At 37.6% G+C, this 18,824-nt stretch overlaps 1 protein-coding gene across 8 annotated transcripts in view; it reads right to left on the reverse strand.

Annotated features, from left to right (window-relative positions):
• The window catches only part of LOC124554686 (homeotic protein female sterile-like), a 262,983-nt gene that overhangs the window by 129,120 nt on the left and 115,039 nt on the right, over nt 1-18,824 (reverse strand). For 7 of the 8 annotated variants that reach the window (XM_047128308.1, XM_047128312.1, XM_047128307.1 and 4 more), the window contains 4 exons: nt 14,883-15,236; nt 8,996-9,124; nt 1,517-1,678; nt 1,313-1,390 (listed from right to left, as the gene is read on the reverse strand). In XM_047128308.1, coding sequence (XP_046984264.1) covers nt 1,313-1,390; nt 1,517-1,678; nt 8,996-9,124; nt 14,883-15,236 — 723 coding nt within the window. The remainder of the gene's footprint in view (nt 1-1,312; nt 1,391-1,516; nt 1,679-8,995; nt 9,125-14,882; nt 15,237-18,824) is intronic. The other variant, XM_047128311.1, reaches the window with a different exon arrangement.

Here is an 18,824-nt window from a genome sequence, read left to right on the forward strand (position 1 = left end):
ACAGCTACAGTAGTTTGGTTCAAGTCGTAAGCTTAGCAGTTAAGCTACACCAGGTAGCCACTGCTATGCGTCAGGCACTCCGTCCGTATTTATACGGGTACCCTTCCTTTTTCAGGTGCTTCGTATGGTTTGAACTGATTGCTTATTTTTCTTTGATACGGTAAGTGCCGTTCTCTTTGTTATAGGTGTTTACGTCACTCTAAGTTAAAAATGCATTACTGTACTGTGTCATGCATAGTTTGTCACATTCTGTGTTTACGGCATGTTGCCGCTCGCGACATGGCTTGCTTTTGTGCATGCTACCACCGCTTAAAAGGAGATGAATCGTCTCATTAGCGAAACAATGGCAAGAGACTGCTATTTGTTGTTACTTACACTGCTGCTTTCTTTGATAATAATCAACAAGAACCAAATAATAGAATGCGTATGATAGATGATGTTCTGAACGAGTGTTTAGCGAGAAATTGTAACCATTTATCGAAATCATAACAACTAAATAACTATCATACACTGCACCAACAAAACAACACAGTAGTATTCTTACTGTGGAGGGTAGTAATTACCTAGTTAATGACAAAGCCTAAAGAGAAAGCTCACAATGAAAATGTAACCCAGATCCTGAAATAAGCATACTAACTGGACTGCAGGGCCAAAAAACATAACACAGGATTTGATGTATGGAGCAGTGTTTGTAGGGATGGTGTTTGAGGTTTTGGATTAACCCTTGTTGAAAGAAAATGATGAAATGAGGCTCTAGTTAACTTTAGTCAAGTACTGGTGGTAAAACAAAGCTCAGACATTTCTGACGCTATCTATGCTGCTGATACTGAGTAACTGTTTTAAGGAGTCCAAACAATGAAGGTCATCAGTCTCCTGTTCACCTCCCAGGACAGAAGCTGTGTACTCAGTCTGTCTGCCTGTAAGTGTGAGAAAGTGTTCAAAATGTTTACATAGTATTTATCTTATGTATCTGAGGTAGAACATGGGAACCAACCTGGTATTCACCTAGTGGGATGTGAGAAACCAACAGTCACGTTGACCTGGGCAGGTCACCATTTCACAAATTTTTTCAAGTGTAGTTAAATATGAAAAACGTACATTTTGATGGCACCAAAAAAGCTTGCCAGAGCTATTAGAATGTACAATCTTAAAACCAGTATTGAAAATATCACAATAGGCTGTTATGTACGGCACGTATAACTGTAACTTACGAAGGTATGTCCTAAAATTTGCTCATTAAGTTAAGACCACTAGAAAGAACTTCTTACAATCTGTGTATCCTGAAAATCTGCTTTAAAAATGTTTACTGTACCTGTGATGTTATCCCAGTAGCTGAATGAGGGACCGTAGCTTGACTAAAGGGAACACCATCATCTTGTCGTTGAGGCTGCTATAAAATATGTTACATTAAACATGGACCTGCTCTCTCAGTATATAATTAAGTCAATGAACAGAATAAGAATCAATTAAGAAACTAAGCAACAATAGTTAAGTACAGAATGTAGTATTTTCTAACCTGGTAAACTGGCAAATCTTTCACAACCTTCCTGATTGTCCTTCCAGATTCTCTCCGTGTAGCAACTTTGGCAGACTTAGAATCAATTGAATTGTAAAGGGGCTCAAAGGAATCTGATGATGGTGTTGTTGTATCTGCCTTTCTTTTCACACCCTTCTTCATCTAAAAGTTACATAAAAAACCTTAAGAATCTCACTTCATTGAACATACATACCAGCATCACATTATAATAAATGCTTTTGTATTATTAACACCTTGAGTAATGCTGCAAACAGCAAAACCAGCATAAAATTCTGTAAATATGTAAGAGGTATTCAATGCAGGACAAAACAACAATACTGTACCTCTCTTATGACATATTACTAGCAGGTCAACAAAAATATTCATCCATTAAGGCAGCACACTAGTTCTTATAGCACACAGATTTATATACAGGGTGCTTCAAAGTCCATGGAACAAATACTGACGGTTCCAGGCAATGCTTCTCGCCCGTCTGTAATGGTTATGTCCCTGAGAAGCAGCAGGGCACAGGTTCTCACGGTATGTGCACGCCTTGTGGGTTGCCTATAAAAACAAGACATCTGCCACATGTGGAAGGGGGTAGGTCCAGCAAAATTAAAGGTCCCAATTAATTCTAAAATATCTTTCTCTACTTAGAGACACTGATTTTTAAGGTTTTCTTGTTTAAAATCAATCTTATTAATTTAGTGGGGTAGGTTGCATGCAGAACACCAGAAACTCTCAACGCACAAGAGCCAGCGAATACTAAGGTTGCCTAGGGTCACCACAATGCATCAGCGAACACTTTGCCTCTCACTAAAGTTGTTCTCAATGACATTAGTAATCACTATCCCTAGATGTTGGAGGCAAAGACTTTGAAACACCCTGTATACTTTCAGCCTGACACTCACAGATCAGGCATTAATATCTGGAAATTTTCTCTCCACGACATCCAAGAGCGTCTCAATGGACGACACACTCGAGACACTCTTATCTTCTGGCATGTGAAGGCCAAAGCTTCTTAAAAATAACTGCAGGGTATTTTAGTCTAAATCAACACTGGCATACACTCTACACAAAACAGAAAACAGCTGATATCCCTGCAGTTTCTATTTACAACTCAATGTTAAACAGTTATTGAGGTTATAGCTAATGTGGCTGGCACAAAAGTAGAGTCCTCACGGTCACAGCCGCTGCCTGCCGCCAGCAGGGCTGTGATTCGCCTGCCTCTCGGCTTTGTTGCCATGTAGGTACCGTTAGTGGTGTGGTAGATCAGAGCAGCTGAAAGCTCAGTGTAACTGTGCTATATGGAGTGTTCACGTCTGACCTCAGTGTCTTACTGTCTTTAGAAAGGTGCTTTGACATGCGTTTGGTGGTGAACGACACTGCAGGAGCAATGGCCTACTTGTAGTACTCCTCCAGTCGGTGTGCGTAAAGGGTGTAAAGACATTCGTGCATGAACAATCTAATATAATCATATCAAATGTACTCAAGTTTTTTACTGATCTGGCAGACAATGAAGACGTGAGGAATAACTTAAATTTTGCGCAAATTCATAAACTTACTGCCAAAGCATGTGGTGTCTCAAAGTCAAATGTAGGTCGTATTAGCAAATCTGTGTCATGTGAACAGAAATCAACCGACTTTGACGATTTTAACAACGAACTCGTGTGTAGAACTGTACTTGGATATAAGACAGAGTAGAGTATCCAACGGCTAAAGAAATACAGGTTGACCTCAGTGAAAAAATTAATTGCTCAGGCTCAGAGACCTCCACTCTTCATCTTTTTCAAGAAGTGTAATGATGGACGGAAATTCTTAATGGAACTCCGAGACACTGGGGCAGCAAGAGCAAAGTTTTTGCAGACAATGCACTTCTTGCATGCTGAAGACACCAGACCTATAGTGTACTTGTATGAAACTTGTGTTTCACAGAACCACACCAATAAGTATATATGGCATGACTCCAAAGGAAACGGCAGTTTGAAAGTGCCTACTGGTAGAAGTGACAGATTAATCATCACCCACACTGATTCATCAACTACAGGCTTCATACCAAAGTTCTTGCTAATCAGATTACCACTCAGAAATGAATGGAGAAGTTTTTAAGAACTGGTTTATTCGACTGTTGTCTGCACTGGAAGAAGGGTCAATTATTGTGATGGATAATGCCAGCTACCACACTATTCAGATAGAAAAGCTGCCACATTGAAATTGGCTCAAGGCACACATTATGGAGTGGTTAAAGAGAAAGAATGTTTCATTTTCAGTTGATGAAACGAAGGATGAACTCCTGTCTAAGGAAGATATCATAGGTGCCAAAAAGACTTATGAATTAGATCAATTGGCAAATGAAATGGGACATCAAGTGGTACGTCTAACACCGTATCACTGCCAGTATAATCCCATTGAATTGATATGGGCCCAAGTACAGCGAGAAGTAGTGAAAAGAAATATACTACTTTCAAACATGCTGATGTCGAGAAGCTAATGCACGAAGCTCTTGACAACGTTACTCAGCAGGACTGGCAGAGGTGCGTAAAACACACAGAAGCATTGCCAAGAAACTGATTTCTTGAACCACGGTTTAAGAGAGACCATAGTGGAAGTTATGATGATACACCTGGCTGAAACAAGCGACAGTAATCTGAAGACACGGAGTCAGAAGACCCTTCAGTTTAGCTAAGTGCCGTCTATGTAAAAAGCCAACTTGATTCAAATGTTTGTCTATTCATTTCAGTTATAGAGGGCATACTGCAGATGTTTTTCCCTTACAGTAGACGTCTGATAAATTTACCAGAAGTGGTGGCGTTTAGTTTACTCGACAGTAACTGTCAATTAAAATAAGATTATCAATTCTGCATTAATAAACAACCGTTTTTCCTAAAAACCTGTATCGAATGTCTTTACACTCGGATATAATCTTACTGCATTCGGTTTACTTCTACATTCGAAATTTAACTTTTTTTTTCATAGAATGATTTACTGGCTGTTTCGTAGGAAGGGTAATGCAGTTCATAAAATGACAAAACATTGTGGTGCTTCTGTATCGATTGTGTATATAAACAGAGCAGTAACATCACAACAGTCCCAGCACCTATTCTGATTCTCCAAGAAGAGCATAGAAAACTGTGATATTTGAAAACTTTTACAAAGAGCTAGAATGTTAAATTGTATTACTTTAGTATGACAGAAGATAGTAGCCGATGGCTAGAGAAATACAGGGTAATGTCAGTGATATAACTGATTATTCTGGCCAGTCACTTCAATGTACTGTCTTCTCCACCCACTTTGTTTTTAATTCAGAAACTGTAATGATGGACGAAATTTGTAACACAAGACAGGGACATTGCAGTAGTAAGAACGAGGTTTGCGTGTACCAAGCACGTATTGCGTTTCGAGTATAATAGGCTTACAGCAAATTTAGATAAAACTTGGGTTTCACAAAACCTTTCGAACAAATATTTTGCTAGACTTCAGTGAAAATGTGGGCTTCAAAATAACTACAATTACTTTTGCGTAGCGTATATTGGCGTTTTCAGTGATGGATGCAATGCCGAAGGATATGTATTAGCAGCCAGTAAAATATTTTTGGGAAGTAGGGAATATTCTCGGTCATATTAATGTGAGCTGTCCAAACAAAACTCTTGGTGATGGCCTATGACTTGCTCGCTGCTGTGCACGGAATAGTGCGGAAGTAATTTGCCTCTGTACGCGATACGAAACAATAACGTTGTCTGAAATGTTACAAAAAATAATTTTGTAGTTTTCTTAAGAACTTTCTCACGGGAAGTTTCTTCGCAGTCCTACAGAATGAAAATTAATCAGTGACGTACATTTTTTGCTACGCAGTCAGCACAGTTTCACACCTCAAACTTTGAGGAGCAGGTGATGTCGCTTTGATGTGCCTAATTTTGTGACAAGCCCTTTTCGGAACTTTATGTCTTTCTTGTGGGGAGAAACGATGTAGCTAAAAATGAAGTAAAAGATTTCGTGCTCTCCCTTAAACGGAGGTTGCATGAATTCCAGAACACGAATGTGATCATTTTTTCTGTACCACATTGTCACGATCTACATAATTGTTCCTGTGTAAACAAGGAAATAGAAAAAAATTAATAAAGCTGTGCAAGATATATGCAGGAAATTCAAAAATACAACATACATTGATATAAGCACACTAGGGAAACGATTTCATACATCACATGGTTTGCACATCAACAGACTAGAAAAAGCATATGTTAGTTGGAAGATCTTGGATATAGTTGATGCAAAATCAAACATGCAGCGAGCTATAAAGCCTGTTATACCTATGAAAGACAAAAGTGATGTATCTTTTGAATTTAACATGCAACATGATGAAACAGTGACGTATATGACGTATACCAAGAGCATTGATGAAAATGCTTTTTTAACGGAAGTAAATATTCCAGCGATTCCAACTTAGTCAGAAACAATATGTGCAACTCGGATTTGCTACATGCTGATGAGTGCTCAGTTGAGAATGAAAACAATGACAAAATATTAATATTACTGCAAGTCAATATTTGTTGTTTAAGAAATAAACTGTTAGAATTAGAACATTTTTGTAACATTAAGGATGTAGATGTGATGTGTGTGTCAGAACACTGGCTAACAGAAAATTAAGTTGACAGTTTTTTCCCTCAAGGATATGTTTTACCTAACAATGTGCATGAAAATCAGAAAAAATGGGGGTGCTGGAATTTATATCAAGCATGTCCAACAATTTTCAAAGTTAGATAACGCCACATTGTTCAAAAGTAAATGCCTAATGTAGCTGTATAAGACTGACTGAAGAAAACATTATAATTGTTAGCCTGTATAGGTCTCTAAATGGAGACATTCATTTTTTATTTTATTTTTTTTTTTTTAAACAGTTTGAACTAGTAGTTTTGAAGCTTTTTAAGTTTAAAACAAGATTGCTATTTGTGGTGATTTTAATATTGAAATGGGAAACTCAAGGCAACACGACTCCAGAACATTTTTTAATATATTAAGATCTTTAAACTTGCACTGCACGAACAAGTGTCCTACTTGTAATGATGCATGCCTAGACAATATTATTGTTAATTTGCATAGAGATGAATATGTGGTTAGCTTGGCTGATGGTCTTTTTGCAGATGGTGATCCATTGCTTTTAACACTTATAATAATAAACCATCTTATTTCAATGAATTTAATGTGGCACGGGTAAGAGGTCAGAGAGAGGAGCACTTAATGTCATTTACTAACAAGTTGAAGAACGCAAACTGGGACTCTGTTTATGAGTGTCATCCAGGAAAAACAGGAGTTGAAAATGATTTTGAAGCTTTTTAAAAAAAAAAAAAAAAAAATAAAAATAAAAAAAAAAAAAAAATATAGACATATGGTCCTCCTGTTCCCGATTAATAAAAGTTAGGTCCTCAGTTAAATGTAAAAATACAAAAATAAACTGGTATACAAAAGAACTGACTGAAATTAGAGAAAATATGCTCATACTGTATCGAACACATAATGGCAAGGACAATCAAGGGTCTGAACCTGTTGTTAAAAAAGAACAGTCCACCTAATAAGTAAGCCACAAAGCTTTATTTTTAACAAATGTTTAGAGAATGGAGTTTTTCCAGCTTTGCTAAAAATCTCTAAAATTATCCCCGTATTCAAAAAAGGTGATAAACAACTCCCCCAGAACTACCGAGCAATATCTATTGTGCCAACATTTTCAAAAATAACTGAATCACTCATGTACTTTCAATTAAGCAATTATGTTGAAATGCATGATCTGCTTTGCAACAATCAATATGGATTTAGACCAGGTAAAAATACCACTGCAGCTGTTCTGGAAATTGTTGATCACACTTGAACAGCTTTTGAAAATAAGAAGATGGTGTCACTTGTATTATGTGATGTAAGTAAAGCTTCTGATTGCATTCCTTTGAACATATTACTAACAAAACTGGAGTATTATGGTGTACAAAAATCTACATTAGCAATATTTTCTACCTATTTGACCAACAGAAGACAGTTTGTCTCAATTAGAAATAAGCATTCTCCCTTAATAGAAATTGGTACAGGTGTGCCACAGGGCTCTGTCCTTGGCCCCTTCTTTTTCATAGTCGCTATCAATGACCTGCCCCATTCTGTATCACAGTGTAATCTGCTATGCAGATGATAAAACTCTGCTTACTTCACACCATAACATCCCAACCCTTGATAATATCATACAAGAAACTCTTGACCCTGCATTAAATTGGTCCACAGCCAATAAACTTGTGTGTAATCCAGACAAAACCCAAAAGCTTATGTTATGATTATCTAAGAATACAGAAAATGAAAGTGTCAAGCTCCTAGGAATACATATTGATGCTAAACTAACTTGGGAAGAGCATATAAGCCAAATCTGCAAAAAAATCTCAAGAGTGACCTACCTCATGTGGAAACAGAGAGAGATGGTCAATAATAATTATCTCCTTATAGCCTATTTTGGACTCTTTCAATCACATATATCATATGGACTACTCATATGGGGACATTCACCTCGTATCAGTAACTTCTTGTAATGTGTAATGTTGGTCAAAAAAAATGGTTCAAATGGCTCTGAGCACTATGGGACTCAACTGCTGTGGTCATAAGTCCCCTAGAACTTAGAACTACTTAAACCTAACTAACCTAAGGACAGCACACAACACCCAGCCATCACGAGGCAGAGAAAATCCCTGACCCCGCCGGGAATCGAACCCGGGAACCCGGGCGTAATGTTGGTCCTGTAGAACACTGTCGTCCTCTTTTTATCAGGCTTAGGGTACGAACAGTGGTGAATCTGTTCATCTAAGAGGCTGCACTCTTTGTCAGGAATAGCATTAAAGAAGGTATTGGCAGGGAAACAATTCACAAACGTGATACTATGGCAAACATTGACATTCCAAGGCACAGACTAGCAATAACAGGAAATTCCCATAAAGCAAATGCCCTCAAAATTTTTAACAAATTTCCTCTTGCCACTCGATCCTTGCCTTTAAAAAAGTTCAAAATAAAATTATATGACTGGCTAACAAAAAACCATGTTATCATATAAAAGAGTTCTTGATATTGACATTGTTGATATTAATAATTAAGATTATAGCTGTATATAAGCTATTTAATTTTCACATATAATGTGATCAATATTTGTATCTTACTATCACTGTAAAAGCCTATTCTACTGTATGTGGTCAACAGCAATAAAGAATCTGAATTATGCCTGTGTTACTATTCAGTCCACTTAAACTGACCTTAATTTGACCATACTACTTCTTTGTTGTTTGTAATAGCTCACATACAAGCCACCATCAACAGATACAGTGAGACACTACAAAGTCATTATAAATAAAGCGAATTTTAGTCAAAACAGACTGTTATCAAAGCCCTTTTTGAATTAAAACTTAGTTTAGCAAACATTTACAACGATATATTTCAATGCTCCAATCTACTTTCTAAGTGTACCTTTGCAGGTTGTGAAGGAGGAATAACAGCTGACGGCTGATTCTCAGTCTGGCCAGTACTCTGAGGCTGAACATCCAACGATGTGACGACTGCTGACTGACCATGGTATGCACCAGCAGGAGCTGTCACCTTAAAATTGACGTGTCATTGAAATAGTAACTTCAGTCCTGGATAATAATATTTTCAAGTTGAAAATTTGATGAGTGAAGAATAGTATTCGAAAATTACATTAAATAATACTGCATATGAGGATAATATCAGCCCAAAAGCCAAGGAAAAGACGGAACTTCCATTAACATAAAACATGTGAATATAGGCTAAAATTTTAAGGTTCATTGTGCTTACGCTATTTTCCAAAATTTCATAGACTTTGGTTGAGAACACCATTCCTACTATGAATTTAGGACTGTGTGAAAGCAACATGCACTTATTATATCATCTTTCCCTGTTTGACTGCTGCTGACAAGTTTACTCGCCATGCTGCCTGTTGCTTCCTGGGTGCTACTGACGAGTATAGTTGCGGCCGCCGGTTTTCCCTTAGCACTTTTGATGAGTTTAGTCGCACCAATTTTCTGTCCCCTGAGCGATGATGACGAGTATAGACGCGACACTACCCAAGTGCTGGTGACAAGATAACTCACACAGCAGACTTCCTGCACCATGCCTCAGTAGCCTTTTGCAGTTCTGGCTGCTAGCTTGTTGTCCCATTCTCTGTCTGTTGTGAGCCTAGGCTTTGCACTACAGTTCACTGTTCATCAGAATTTACTTTAGTGCTCTTCGCGTCCTGCATTTTACAAAGAAAGTGGCAAGACGACGTGGGTGCACTGAGGAAGAAATCATGGAGATTCTTACGAGGAACGACAGTGAAAATGAACTACTTGATCTTGATGAAAGTGATAGCTACCACAGAATCGGAAAGCTGTAGTCATAAACTGTCCACATCAACAGGGGTGTCAATGCAGTCTCGTGTTTCAACAAGAGATGTTAGTAGTTCTGATTCTGAAGACTCAGAAAGTGATAGTGAAATGCCTACGAAGAAATCATGTTTCAGTTATTAATTTGACTGGAAATAAAATAATTTTCGACCAGTTAATCGCGCACTTCATGATACGCTATCAGGACGTGTGTCAAATAGTAAATGAGCCAAGCATTCTGTCAGTTTTGATGTTATTCTTTACAGAAGAACTGATGAAATATATTACTGCAGAAACAAATCAGTTTTATTTATTCACCAAGGAGAACACTCCAGAACCAGTGCATTCTCAAATATCAAAGTGGACAGATACTGGATTGAAAGAAATGTATTGTTTCATAGCTGTTTGTCTTCTGATGACTCATGTGAAAAAACAAACTTGGCGAGTACTGGACCAGACATGTTGTTCTAAATACTCCAATTGTTAGTGAACTGATGTCAAGAGACCACTTTTTGTTACTTATGAAAATATTACATTTCAGTGACAACTCTGCCAATACTGGAGGAGACAGATTATTAAAAATTAGGAACATTGTCGATAAAGTTCGTACAGCTTTCCATAGTGCATTTAATCCACATCAGAAACTCTGCATTGATGAAAGTTTGTTATTATTCAAAGGACGCTTATCTTTGTCTTTCATTTCATCGAAAAGGAGTAAATTTGGAATAAAAACATTTGTGTTATGTGATTGCAAGACTGACTATGTCTTAGATTTTATTGTTTATACAAGGACGTCAACAGAAACTGAGTTTCGCAATTTGGAGGAAAGTAGTGACATAGTAGCCACTATGTCAGAATGATAAGGCCATATTTAGAATGTGGACATACCCTCTACCCTGATAATTGGTACTAAAGCCCGGACTTATTTTCCTGGCTTCACAGTAACAGGAAGAACGCATGTAGTACTGTCCGTACGAAAACACGCAACATGCCACAACTTCAGAAGAAACTGAAATGAGGAGATATTCAATTTATGTGCACTAATACAATGCTTAGCCCTGTCAGATGTATACATAAAACAATCAAGTGGTATAAGAAGTTCTTTCTCCACGTTCTTTATCTGCATGTTTTAAATGCTCCTGTCCTATGCAGATCACTAACAGGTCGTAAAATTTCGACAGCAGAGTTTCATCTGTCACTGACACATATGCATCAGAGTGCAGAAAAGCTAGCAGGGGAAGGTGTTCTGATGATAATCCTCTAAGGTTTGTGGGAAGGCATTTTCCAAACATTATAACAAGTAAGCATTCCAAGGAAAAGAACACTAACATTCATTGTTTGCTGGAAGCAGAAACTTGTCGAGAAAGCAGGTTTGAATGTAACACTTGCAAGGTACCATTGTGTGTCCTACCCTGTTTTGAAAATTACCACACGAAAAGGAATTACTAATCGCAGCACAGAACGAATGCAGCAATGTTATCACAAAAAGCTTTGAAAACTAAAAAAATTATAAAAAAGAGAAAACAAAATAAAATTATATTTTTAACTTTGCCAGTGCCAGTCCAGAACACAGATAAAAAAGGATGGAAAATACATTCACGAAGCGTAAAGGGAACTCCTAAATTTACAGTTCATGACATTGAATCTTCTCTATAAGCGAATTTAATGCGTTAAGAAAAAGACAGAGATTTCACAGCTTTCAAATGTTTGAAAATTTGTTGAGTACTTATGTGCGACAGTTACAAGTACAGCACAGCAAAAAATAATATCTGTGGCAAAACAGTCAGTCATTTCCGGGGTTCCAAATTATAATAGCACTTATTACCATCAGCAAAGGATAGCTGCATCTGTACCTGGATGGAACACTTTACACAGTGTATCTATTACAGGTAAAGAATCTGACAGCGGATGACTAAGCACTCAGTTTATTGTATTCTCAGAAACAAATAGTAGGCTGTGTGAAATTTCCTAACAAGTCACAAAATGAGTATAATTGTTCTTACTGCTGCTCACAGTAAATTCCGATATTGTAGTGCGATATGAATGATAACCTGTATGTCACTTTCTCCTATAAACTAAGTAATACAACATTTTGAACTACAAAAACAATGTACAGTTATCTGTAATGTATGGTTCATATTATTCATTCTTGAGTTAGTACAGTGAGGAACCCATAGAGAAATTCAGATGTTATAAACGGGTTTGCAAGACGGTACAGTAAACTATCGAAGTAAAGCTGACAAATCTCTTTCGGCATGAACTACAAAAATCATGCAAAAAACTACAAGCAATATATAATTCTTAGTGGCGGAAAATAATTCTAAAGATTTAGTTTGATTCTGCAGTAACTCATCTGCAGAGAAACTTTGTAGTGAGAACATTTATTCTGTATCAGTCATGAGAGGGCACAGTGTTTCGCCTGGAATCGTCGTCACTCCAGAAATATTCAGCACAGGGCAGGTGAAGCTGTGTGGGCCGCTCCAGTTCTGGCTGCGGATTGAGGAACAGGCACTTAGCGTGGGTAGCCAGATTACGCCGCACGTCACAGCACCTCAGTGTGCCAAGCAGATGGTGCGCCTCCAGCAGTCAAAGGGTTAATAAGTTCACTCCCCAAGATAAGAAACAGAGCCACATAAACCTACGGAGACCAAAATTGGTTTTATGTTAGGATTTAGTTTTCAATTGACACTGAAGGGCGAGGGGGTTGGGGGGGGGGGGGGGGGGGGGGGGTCATACACACAAGTTTGGAAAGAATCAGCAATGGCTTTGTTGAAGAATATGCTGGGCAATCATGTGGATCAGTTTAAATAAACTGATGACAGCCTACACCAAAATAAGTTTTTAAATTTGTTTTGTACGAGTGTGAATCCAGTGTTACATCACTAAATTGAAAAAAATATACATTCAATGGGAAAACAGTTTAAGTGTGGAAGCAAATTTTATCTTGCTGAAGACAGACAACAGCACTCCCAGCCAGAAAACTTGCACATGCTTTCACAGCAATTCTTCAGTGGAGCACGTACACAACAGAATCACTAATAGTGGTACATAAGAGACAGTGTGACTGAAAACTGCCTATGAGGGCAGTTTGGTTAAGTTTGCAAAATCACCATTGATGTCAGCATTTGTGCGACTTAGTTCCTGCATAATAATAGGTCGTCCTTTACGAGTAAACACATGACGCATCAGTGCTCTGGTAGAGAGCTGTCGTGTGGATAGATGTCTTTCTGCTGTTGTTTCCATGCAGTGATTGTTAAAGATGGGAAAAATCAGATTCAAGCAATGATTAAGTACTTTGTAAAGAAAGGTACAAAAGCAAAGTAAATTCATTCAATTTTCAGAACACACTGGGGGACTCTGCTTCTTCATATTCAAATGTTGCCAAGTGGATCAATGAGTTTAAATTTGGTTGGGCTAGCTGAGTTAGCCTTTGTAGTGTTCAGCTAAGATGTACCGCTACCCAACAAATTACTGCGAAAGCGCATAAAATGATTATGATCCAGGCTGAATGTGTGAGAAACTGCTGAAGCTATGTGATGCCATCTGAATGGGCATATCACATTTTAAAAATGGAGTTAGATATGAGAAAATTACCTGCTAGATGGGGGCTGCAACTCTTAATGCAGAATCAGGCATGCACCTCAATGGAAATGTCTGAACAATATTTGGCCAGTTTTCAGAGCAACCAACAAGATTTTTTGCACTGGTTTGTGACAACAGGTGAAACTTGGATCCACTACTATATCCCAGAGGCAAAACAAGTCAAAACGGTGGAAACATGTTCATTCACCACCACCAATGAAAGCAAAGACAATACAGTCAGCTTGAAATGTCATGGCGTTGATTTACCGAGGTGCTAACGGGATTCTGTTGATATATTATCTTCCAGTTGGTCAAATAACTATGGGACAATGCTACGCTAACCCGCTGGCCATCTACAGAAAAAGATATGTGAAAAAGGTCAGGTTTGGCACGGGAGAAAGTCATCTTTCATTAAGACAATATGCACTCAAATACAAGTATCATTGGCATGGCAAAAATGCATGAACTAACATATGAACTACTGCCAAACCACCTTATTCACCTGATTTGGCTTCTTCAGACTTCCACCTCTTGCCCAAAATCAAAATTTTCCTCAGCAGATGCAGATTCTCTTCAAATGAATAACTGGCAGCTGAAGTTGACATATTTTGTACGCATGGAGGGATCTAATTTTCAAATGGGATCAAGGAACTGGAACATTGCTAGACCAAGTGCATTAGTGTACAGGGAGACTATACTGAAAAATAATACAAGTTTCACTGAGTTAAGTCATTTCTCTCCTTTTCTTTCTCAGAAATTTTCAAACTATCATTGTAAAATGCTTGTGGTGGGTGATCCGCAGACAATGATGTTACTGCTAAGCTGTAATAATCAGAATATAGTGATGTTGCAAGATATCTGTGCTGCCACTGTTCCACAAAAATCGCTGAAGCAGGCACACAGTGCCTTGGTAAAACCATGGCCTATCTATGATTCAGTGTACAAAATTTTAACAGGCTGCTTGTAATTATTTGAAAATGTATGCAATACTTCCCATCAGATAACCCTCTAGGTATGTCAAAAAATGCCAATACATACAAGAGCATCAAAGCGTTATTTAATAACAACATAAACTGATTATACGTATAAAGAAAACACCTTTGAACACCAACTATCCTGCACATCACAGCTCCAAATTATAGCAGTTGTTTGAAACCTTGGGGATTTGTTAACTTTGCATGCAACATAATTTTCACTTCAACAGATACTGTTACAGCAACATAAGGAAAAGTGCACTAGAAAAATGTATTTATATTGAAACTCAATTCCATTTTTTCCCCGAATAGTGCTGATCTCAGATCAACTAGACATCAGCATTACATATGGCACAACCACAAGTTATAATAATTTCAGACACTCATACAAATAAAGACTACAAATAATAAAATTACCTGCTTGGGCAATGAATTGTGGGTCCCATGTGGCAGATTACTGCTAGCTGGCACAGTAGTAGTAGCCGTGCTTCCTGGTACAGGGAGAGGAGGTTGTGTGCCAAGGGGAAGGTGGACAGATCCTGTGGAACTGGCAACAGGTGATGTCTGTACTGTTGATTGTGCAGGAGCTTTGGGTGAGGAGGAAACTGCTGATACACTAGAGCTAACTGTTGGTCCACCACTGTTGCTACTGCTTGAAGACGGGCGACCTCTTAGAACAGCTCCTGAAGAGCTGCCACGAGCTTTCTTCCCTTTTGTTCCTTTTGCTGTAGGTGGATCCAGCTCTACTTCCTCTTTAGGCAGAGCTGCAACCTAAAGACATTGAAAGAAAATATGCAATGCAACATTTTGAAAACAAACAAAAAATTATATGTAATCTCTGTATGTTTGAATGAGAACAAAGTTTGTAATCAGTGCCAGAGATGGGGAAAATTGTTCCACAACTTTCTTTTGCATGGTGTCAGAACAAAAGTAAGTATTTTATGAATTTATTAGGAATTTTTCCAATTTTTGCCCTTTACCACGTACCTCAAGAACCCAGGAAAACAGTTTTAAGATTTTTATATACTTTCCTACATCTGTGAAGTAAAGGTATCCTACAAACAACATTTTGCAGAAAATGGACTATGCAGATGATAGCTACAGTTGATGTAGAAAAACGTCAAAGCCTAAGGAAGTACTGTTTTCCAGCTGTTCAACTGATACAGCCAGACATGAGTGAGCAAATGAGAGTGAATTTTCCAAGCTCAACATATGGTGACTAGATAAGTATCACAGTCTTAACAAAATCATACGACACAATGACTAAAGAACAGTATTTTTATTAGTTTTTAAAGAAATCTAGTACATTGTGACTTGGGAGATTGCAGGACAGTGCCTGACAAGCAAAGCAGATTTCTTAGCATTGGACATACTTAATTACTAAGACCAGACTAATGTCTTGCACACAGCAGTGCCTGGAATGTTACTTTTGTGTGTTAACTATGAAATAACATCTTTCAGAATCAAATTATGTTACCAAATGTAACTCCTCCTTTCCTTTGATAACACATGGTGAAATAATTACATTACTGACAATGAAATAATACAAGAATCTTCTTATAATGCTAACACTTCTAACATTTGTGAAATGCTGCTTATTTTAGATTACTACACAGTGCAAGCATGCAAACTTACAATGACCAGGAAGAAATCTGGGCATGAAAATAATCATTTTTCACAAATAAAACAGCAAAATACACAAATTAGAAGTATTGAAATACATTTCACCATATACCACATATTTTACTTTTCCATATCTACAAAAATATTGAGTATATTACAGTTTAAAGATATGTTGTGCAGAAATAATGGAAATATTCTGGTCATGCAGAAGCACTACACATATTTGTTGTAGCTGTTCTGTCATTATCTCCATCAAATTTCACTCTAAGATATATAAGCAGTGGCCAATATATGTGATGGCATAAAATTGTGCTCTATATTTCTGCTTGGAACCAACTACCAATTTACATTTATGATCACTGCTTCCTGATTGGGGATGGAGTAGGAGAAGGAGGGAGGGGTGAGGGGTGAAGTGGGGGGAGGGGGGGGGGGGGAACACTAACCACTAAAGCACAATAACGAGTAGCTAAATAGAATGAATGAACAAGAGTAAGTTAAGGTTTTCATCACTCGTATGCAAAAAATGGAATAAAGAAAGGAGAAACAAAGATAAAACTATAAAAGAAGCCTATCACAATATTTTATGCCAATCACATAAAAGCGCAAACAAAATCAACACTAATAGCAAATCCAAATTGTCCGACATTTATAGTTCATCTTGTACCATAGTATAGCCATGAAATCACTTGCACATCCACAAGTCCTCACATTATTATTTATAAAATCTCATTCAACCTATTAAGTGAAAAAGAAAGAAAAAGAAATACTTTTCATGCAAATTCTTGTCACATAAATAGCAAATTCTACATGACAGCTGGCATTTTTTAACATATGCAAAACATAAATAAGGAGACATTTATCTACATCTAATATCAAGATCATGTCACATAAAACTCTGGTGACTACTGCTATATACTATGCATCATACACAGTGCAACTTTATTTGGACGCGGCACAGTATGTATCAATGAACTACGGGATGAAATTATGTTTACTGATGTTCTTACCTACATACTGAAAAGCCTGAAACAGAGTTTCACGTTTCTATGAATGTATACTGGAATACAGTTACACAAATGTATACTCAAACTGCCCTACACAGTATAAGAGTACGTTCATAAATAAATCATTTTATACATATCAAAGTCACACAGTACACATAGAAAATAAAACTTGTGAAGTTAAGAAGGCAACATTCCTATCTACAGATATCCCCTCTACACATTTCACATGTCCTACAATAACCAGTTCTAGTTCTTTATTTAGTGAAAAACAGATGTATCTTTCATCATGCTGCAAATTACTCACAGACATGACAAAAAATTCCATACTACACAAATTTAACTGAAGCAATGTAAACAATTCTTGACTTTATAAACCATTTTTCATAAACCAAATTTACCTTATCAAATGTACCTTGTGTGTGTGTGTGTGTGTGTGTGTGTGTGTGTGTGTGTGTGTGTCCGTGTCCGCACGCATTCAGGAGAGTACTTAATAACCACCTTTCTCTAGTTGAGTATCTCCTCATAGTCGAGGGACAACAAAGGAAGATTTTTGCGGAAGAAAACATGAATCTCACAAGTAAATTATCTCTCTAAAACATTGAGAAAAACTTTAACATCAGGCAATATAATTTCCGTATAAAAAAAAATATTATTATTTGCAGTTATAAACACCACTCAAAATAAGCTTTACCCAATACGTTCCAGATTCTTTAAACTCAATGGTTACGCAGTTCTCATTTAGATTTCCCTGCAACTCTAACTAAAGCAAACCACAAAGTGATGAAACCAATGTATCTCTAACACAGCACACAGGAATGTGAACATAATTTGGTAAGTCAGTCGACAAAATTTCCTACCTTCTGTTAAAACTAAATGAATTTTCTACTCAACAAGACTGAGTGACTATGGGAGGATACAAGATGACTTGGACAAAATTTCCAGTTAGTGTGATGAATAGCAGCTGGTTCTAAATGTAGAAAATATTTGTTAATGCAGACAAGCAGGAAAAACAAACCCGTAATATTGGAATACAGTATTAGTATTGTGTTCTTTGACACGGTCATGTCAAGTAAATATTTAGGCATAACATTGGGAAGCGATATGAAACAGAATGAGCATGCAAGGATTGTAGTATGGAAGGCAAATGGTAGACTTTGGTTACATGGAAGAATTTTGGGAAAGTGTGGTTAATCTGTAAAGGAAACTGCATATAGAACACTAGAGCAACCCATTCTTGAGTAGTGCTCGAGTGTCTCTGAATAGCATCAGGTCAGATTAAAGGAAGCAATTCAAAGACGGGTTCCTCGATTTGTTACCTGTACGTTCAAACAACAAGCAACTACGAGGGCTATCCACAAAGTACATTACGTTTTCGTTTGTGTCTGTTAGGGGCGGGGCTAGCGCGGCCATCTTGGTGTCATGGCATTCTGCCGCTCAGTCAGCATCCTGCCGTGCTAGTGAGACGTTCATGCTGTACTCCGTTGAGTTACTGTGACAGTTTGAAATGTCAGCGTAAATTGAAAATGCCGCCAAGTGTGAAGTGCCTGCTGTAATAAGGTTTCTGACTGCAAAAAATTGTACACCGATAGAAATCTATCGGCAGCTTTGTGAAGCGTATGGGGACAACATAATCACTGAAGGTGGAGTGCGTCAATGGGTCATAAAATTTAAAAATGGCCGAACTAACGTTCACAACGAAGAGCGAAGTGGAAGACCCAGCATAGTGACTGCC

This window comes from Schistocerca americana, chromosome X (genome assembly GCF_021461395.2).
Source record: "Schistocerca americana isolate TAMUIC-IGC-003095 chromosome X, iqSchAmer2.1, whole genome shotgun sequence".
NCBI classification, from domain to species: domain Eukaryota; kingdom Metazoa; phylum Arthropoda; class Insecta; order Orthoptera; family Acrididae; genus Schistocerca; species Schistocerca americana.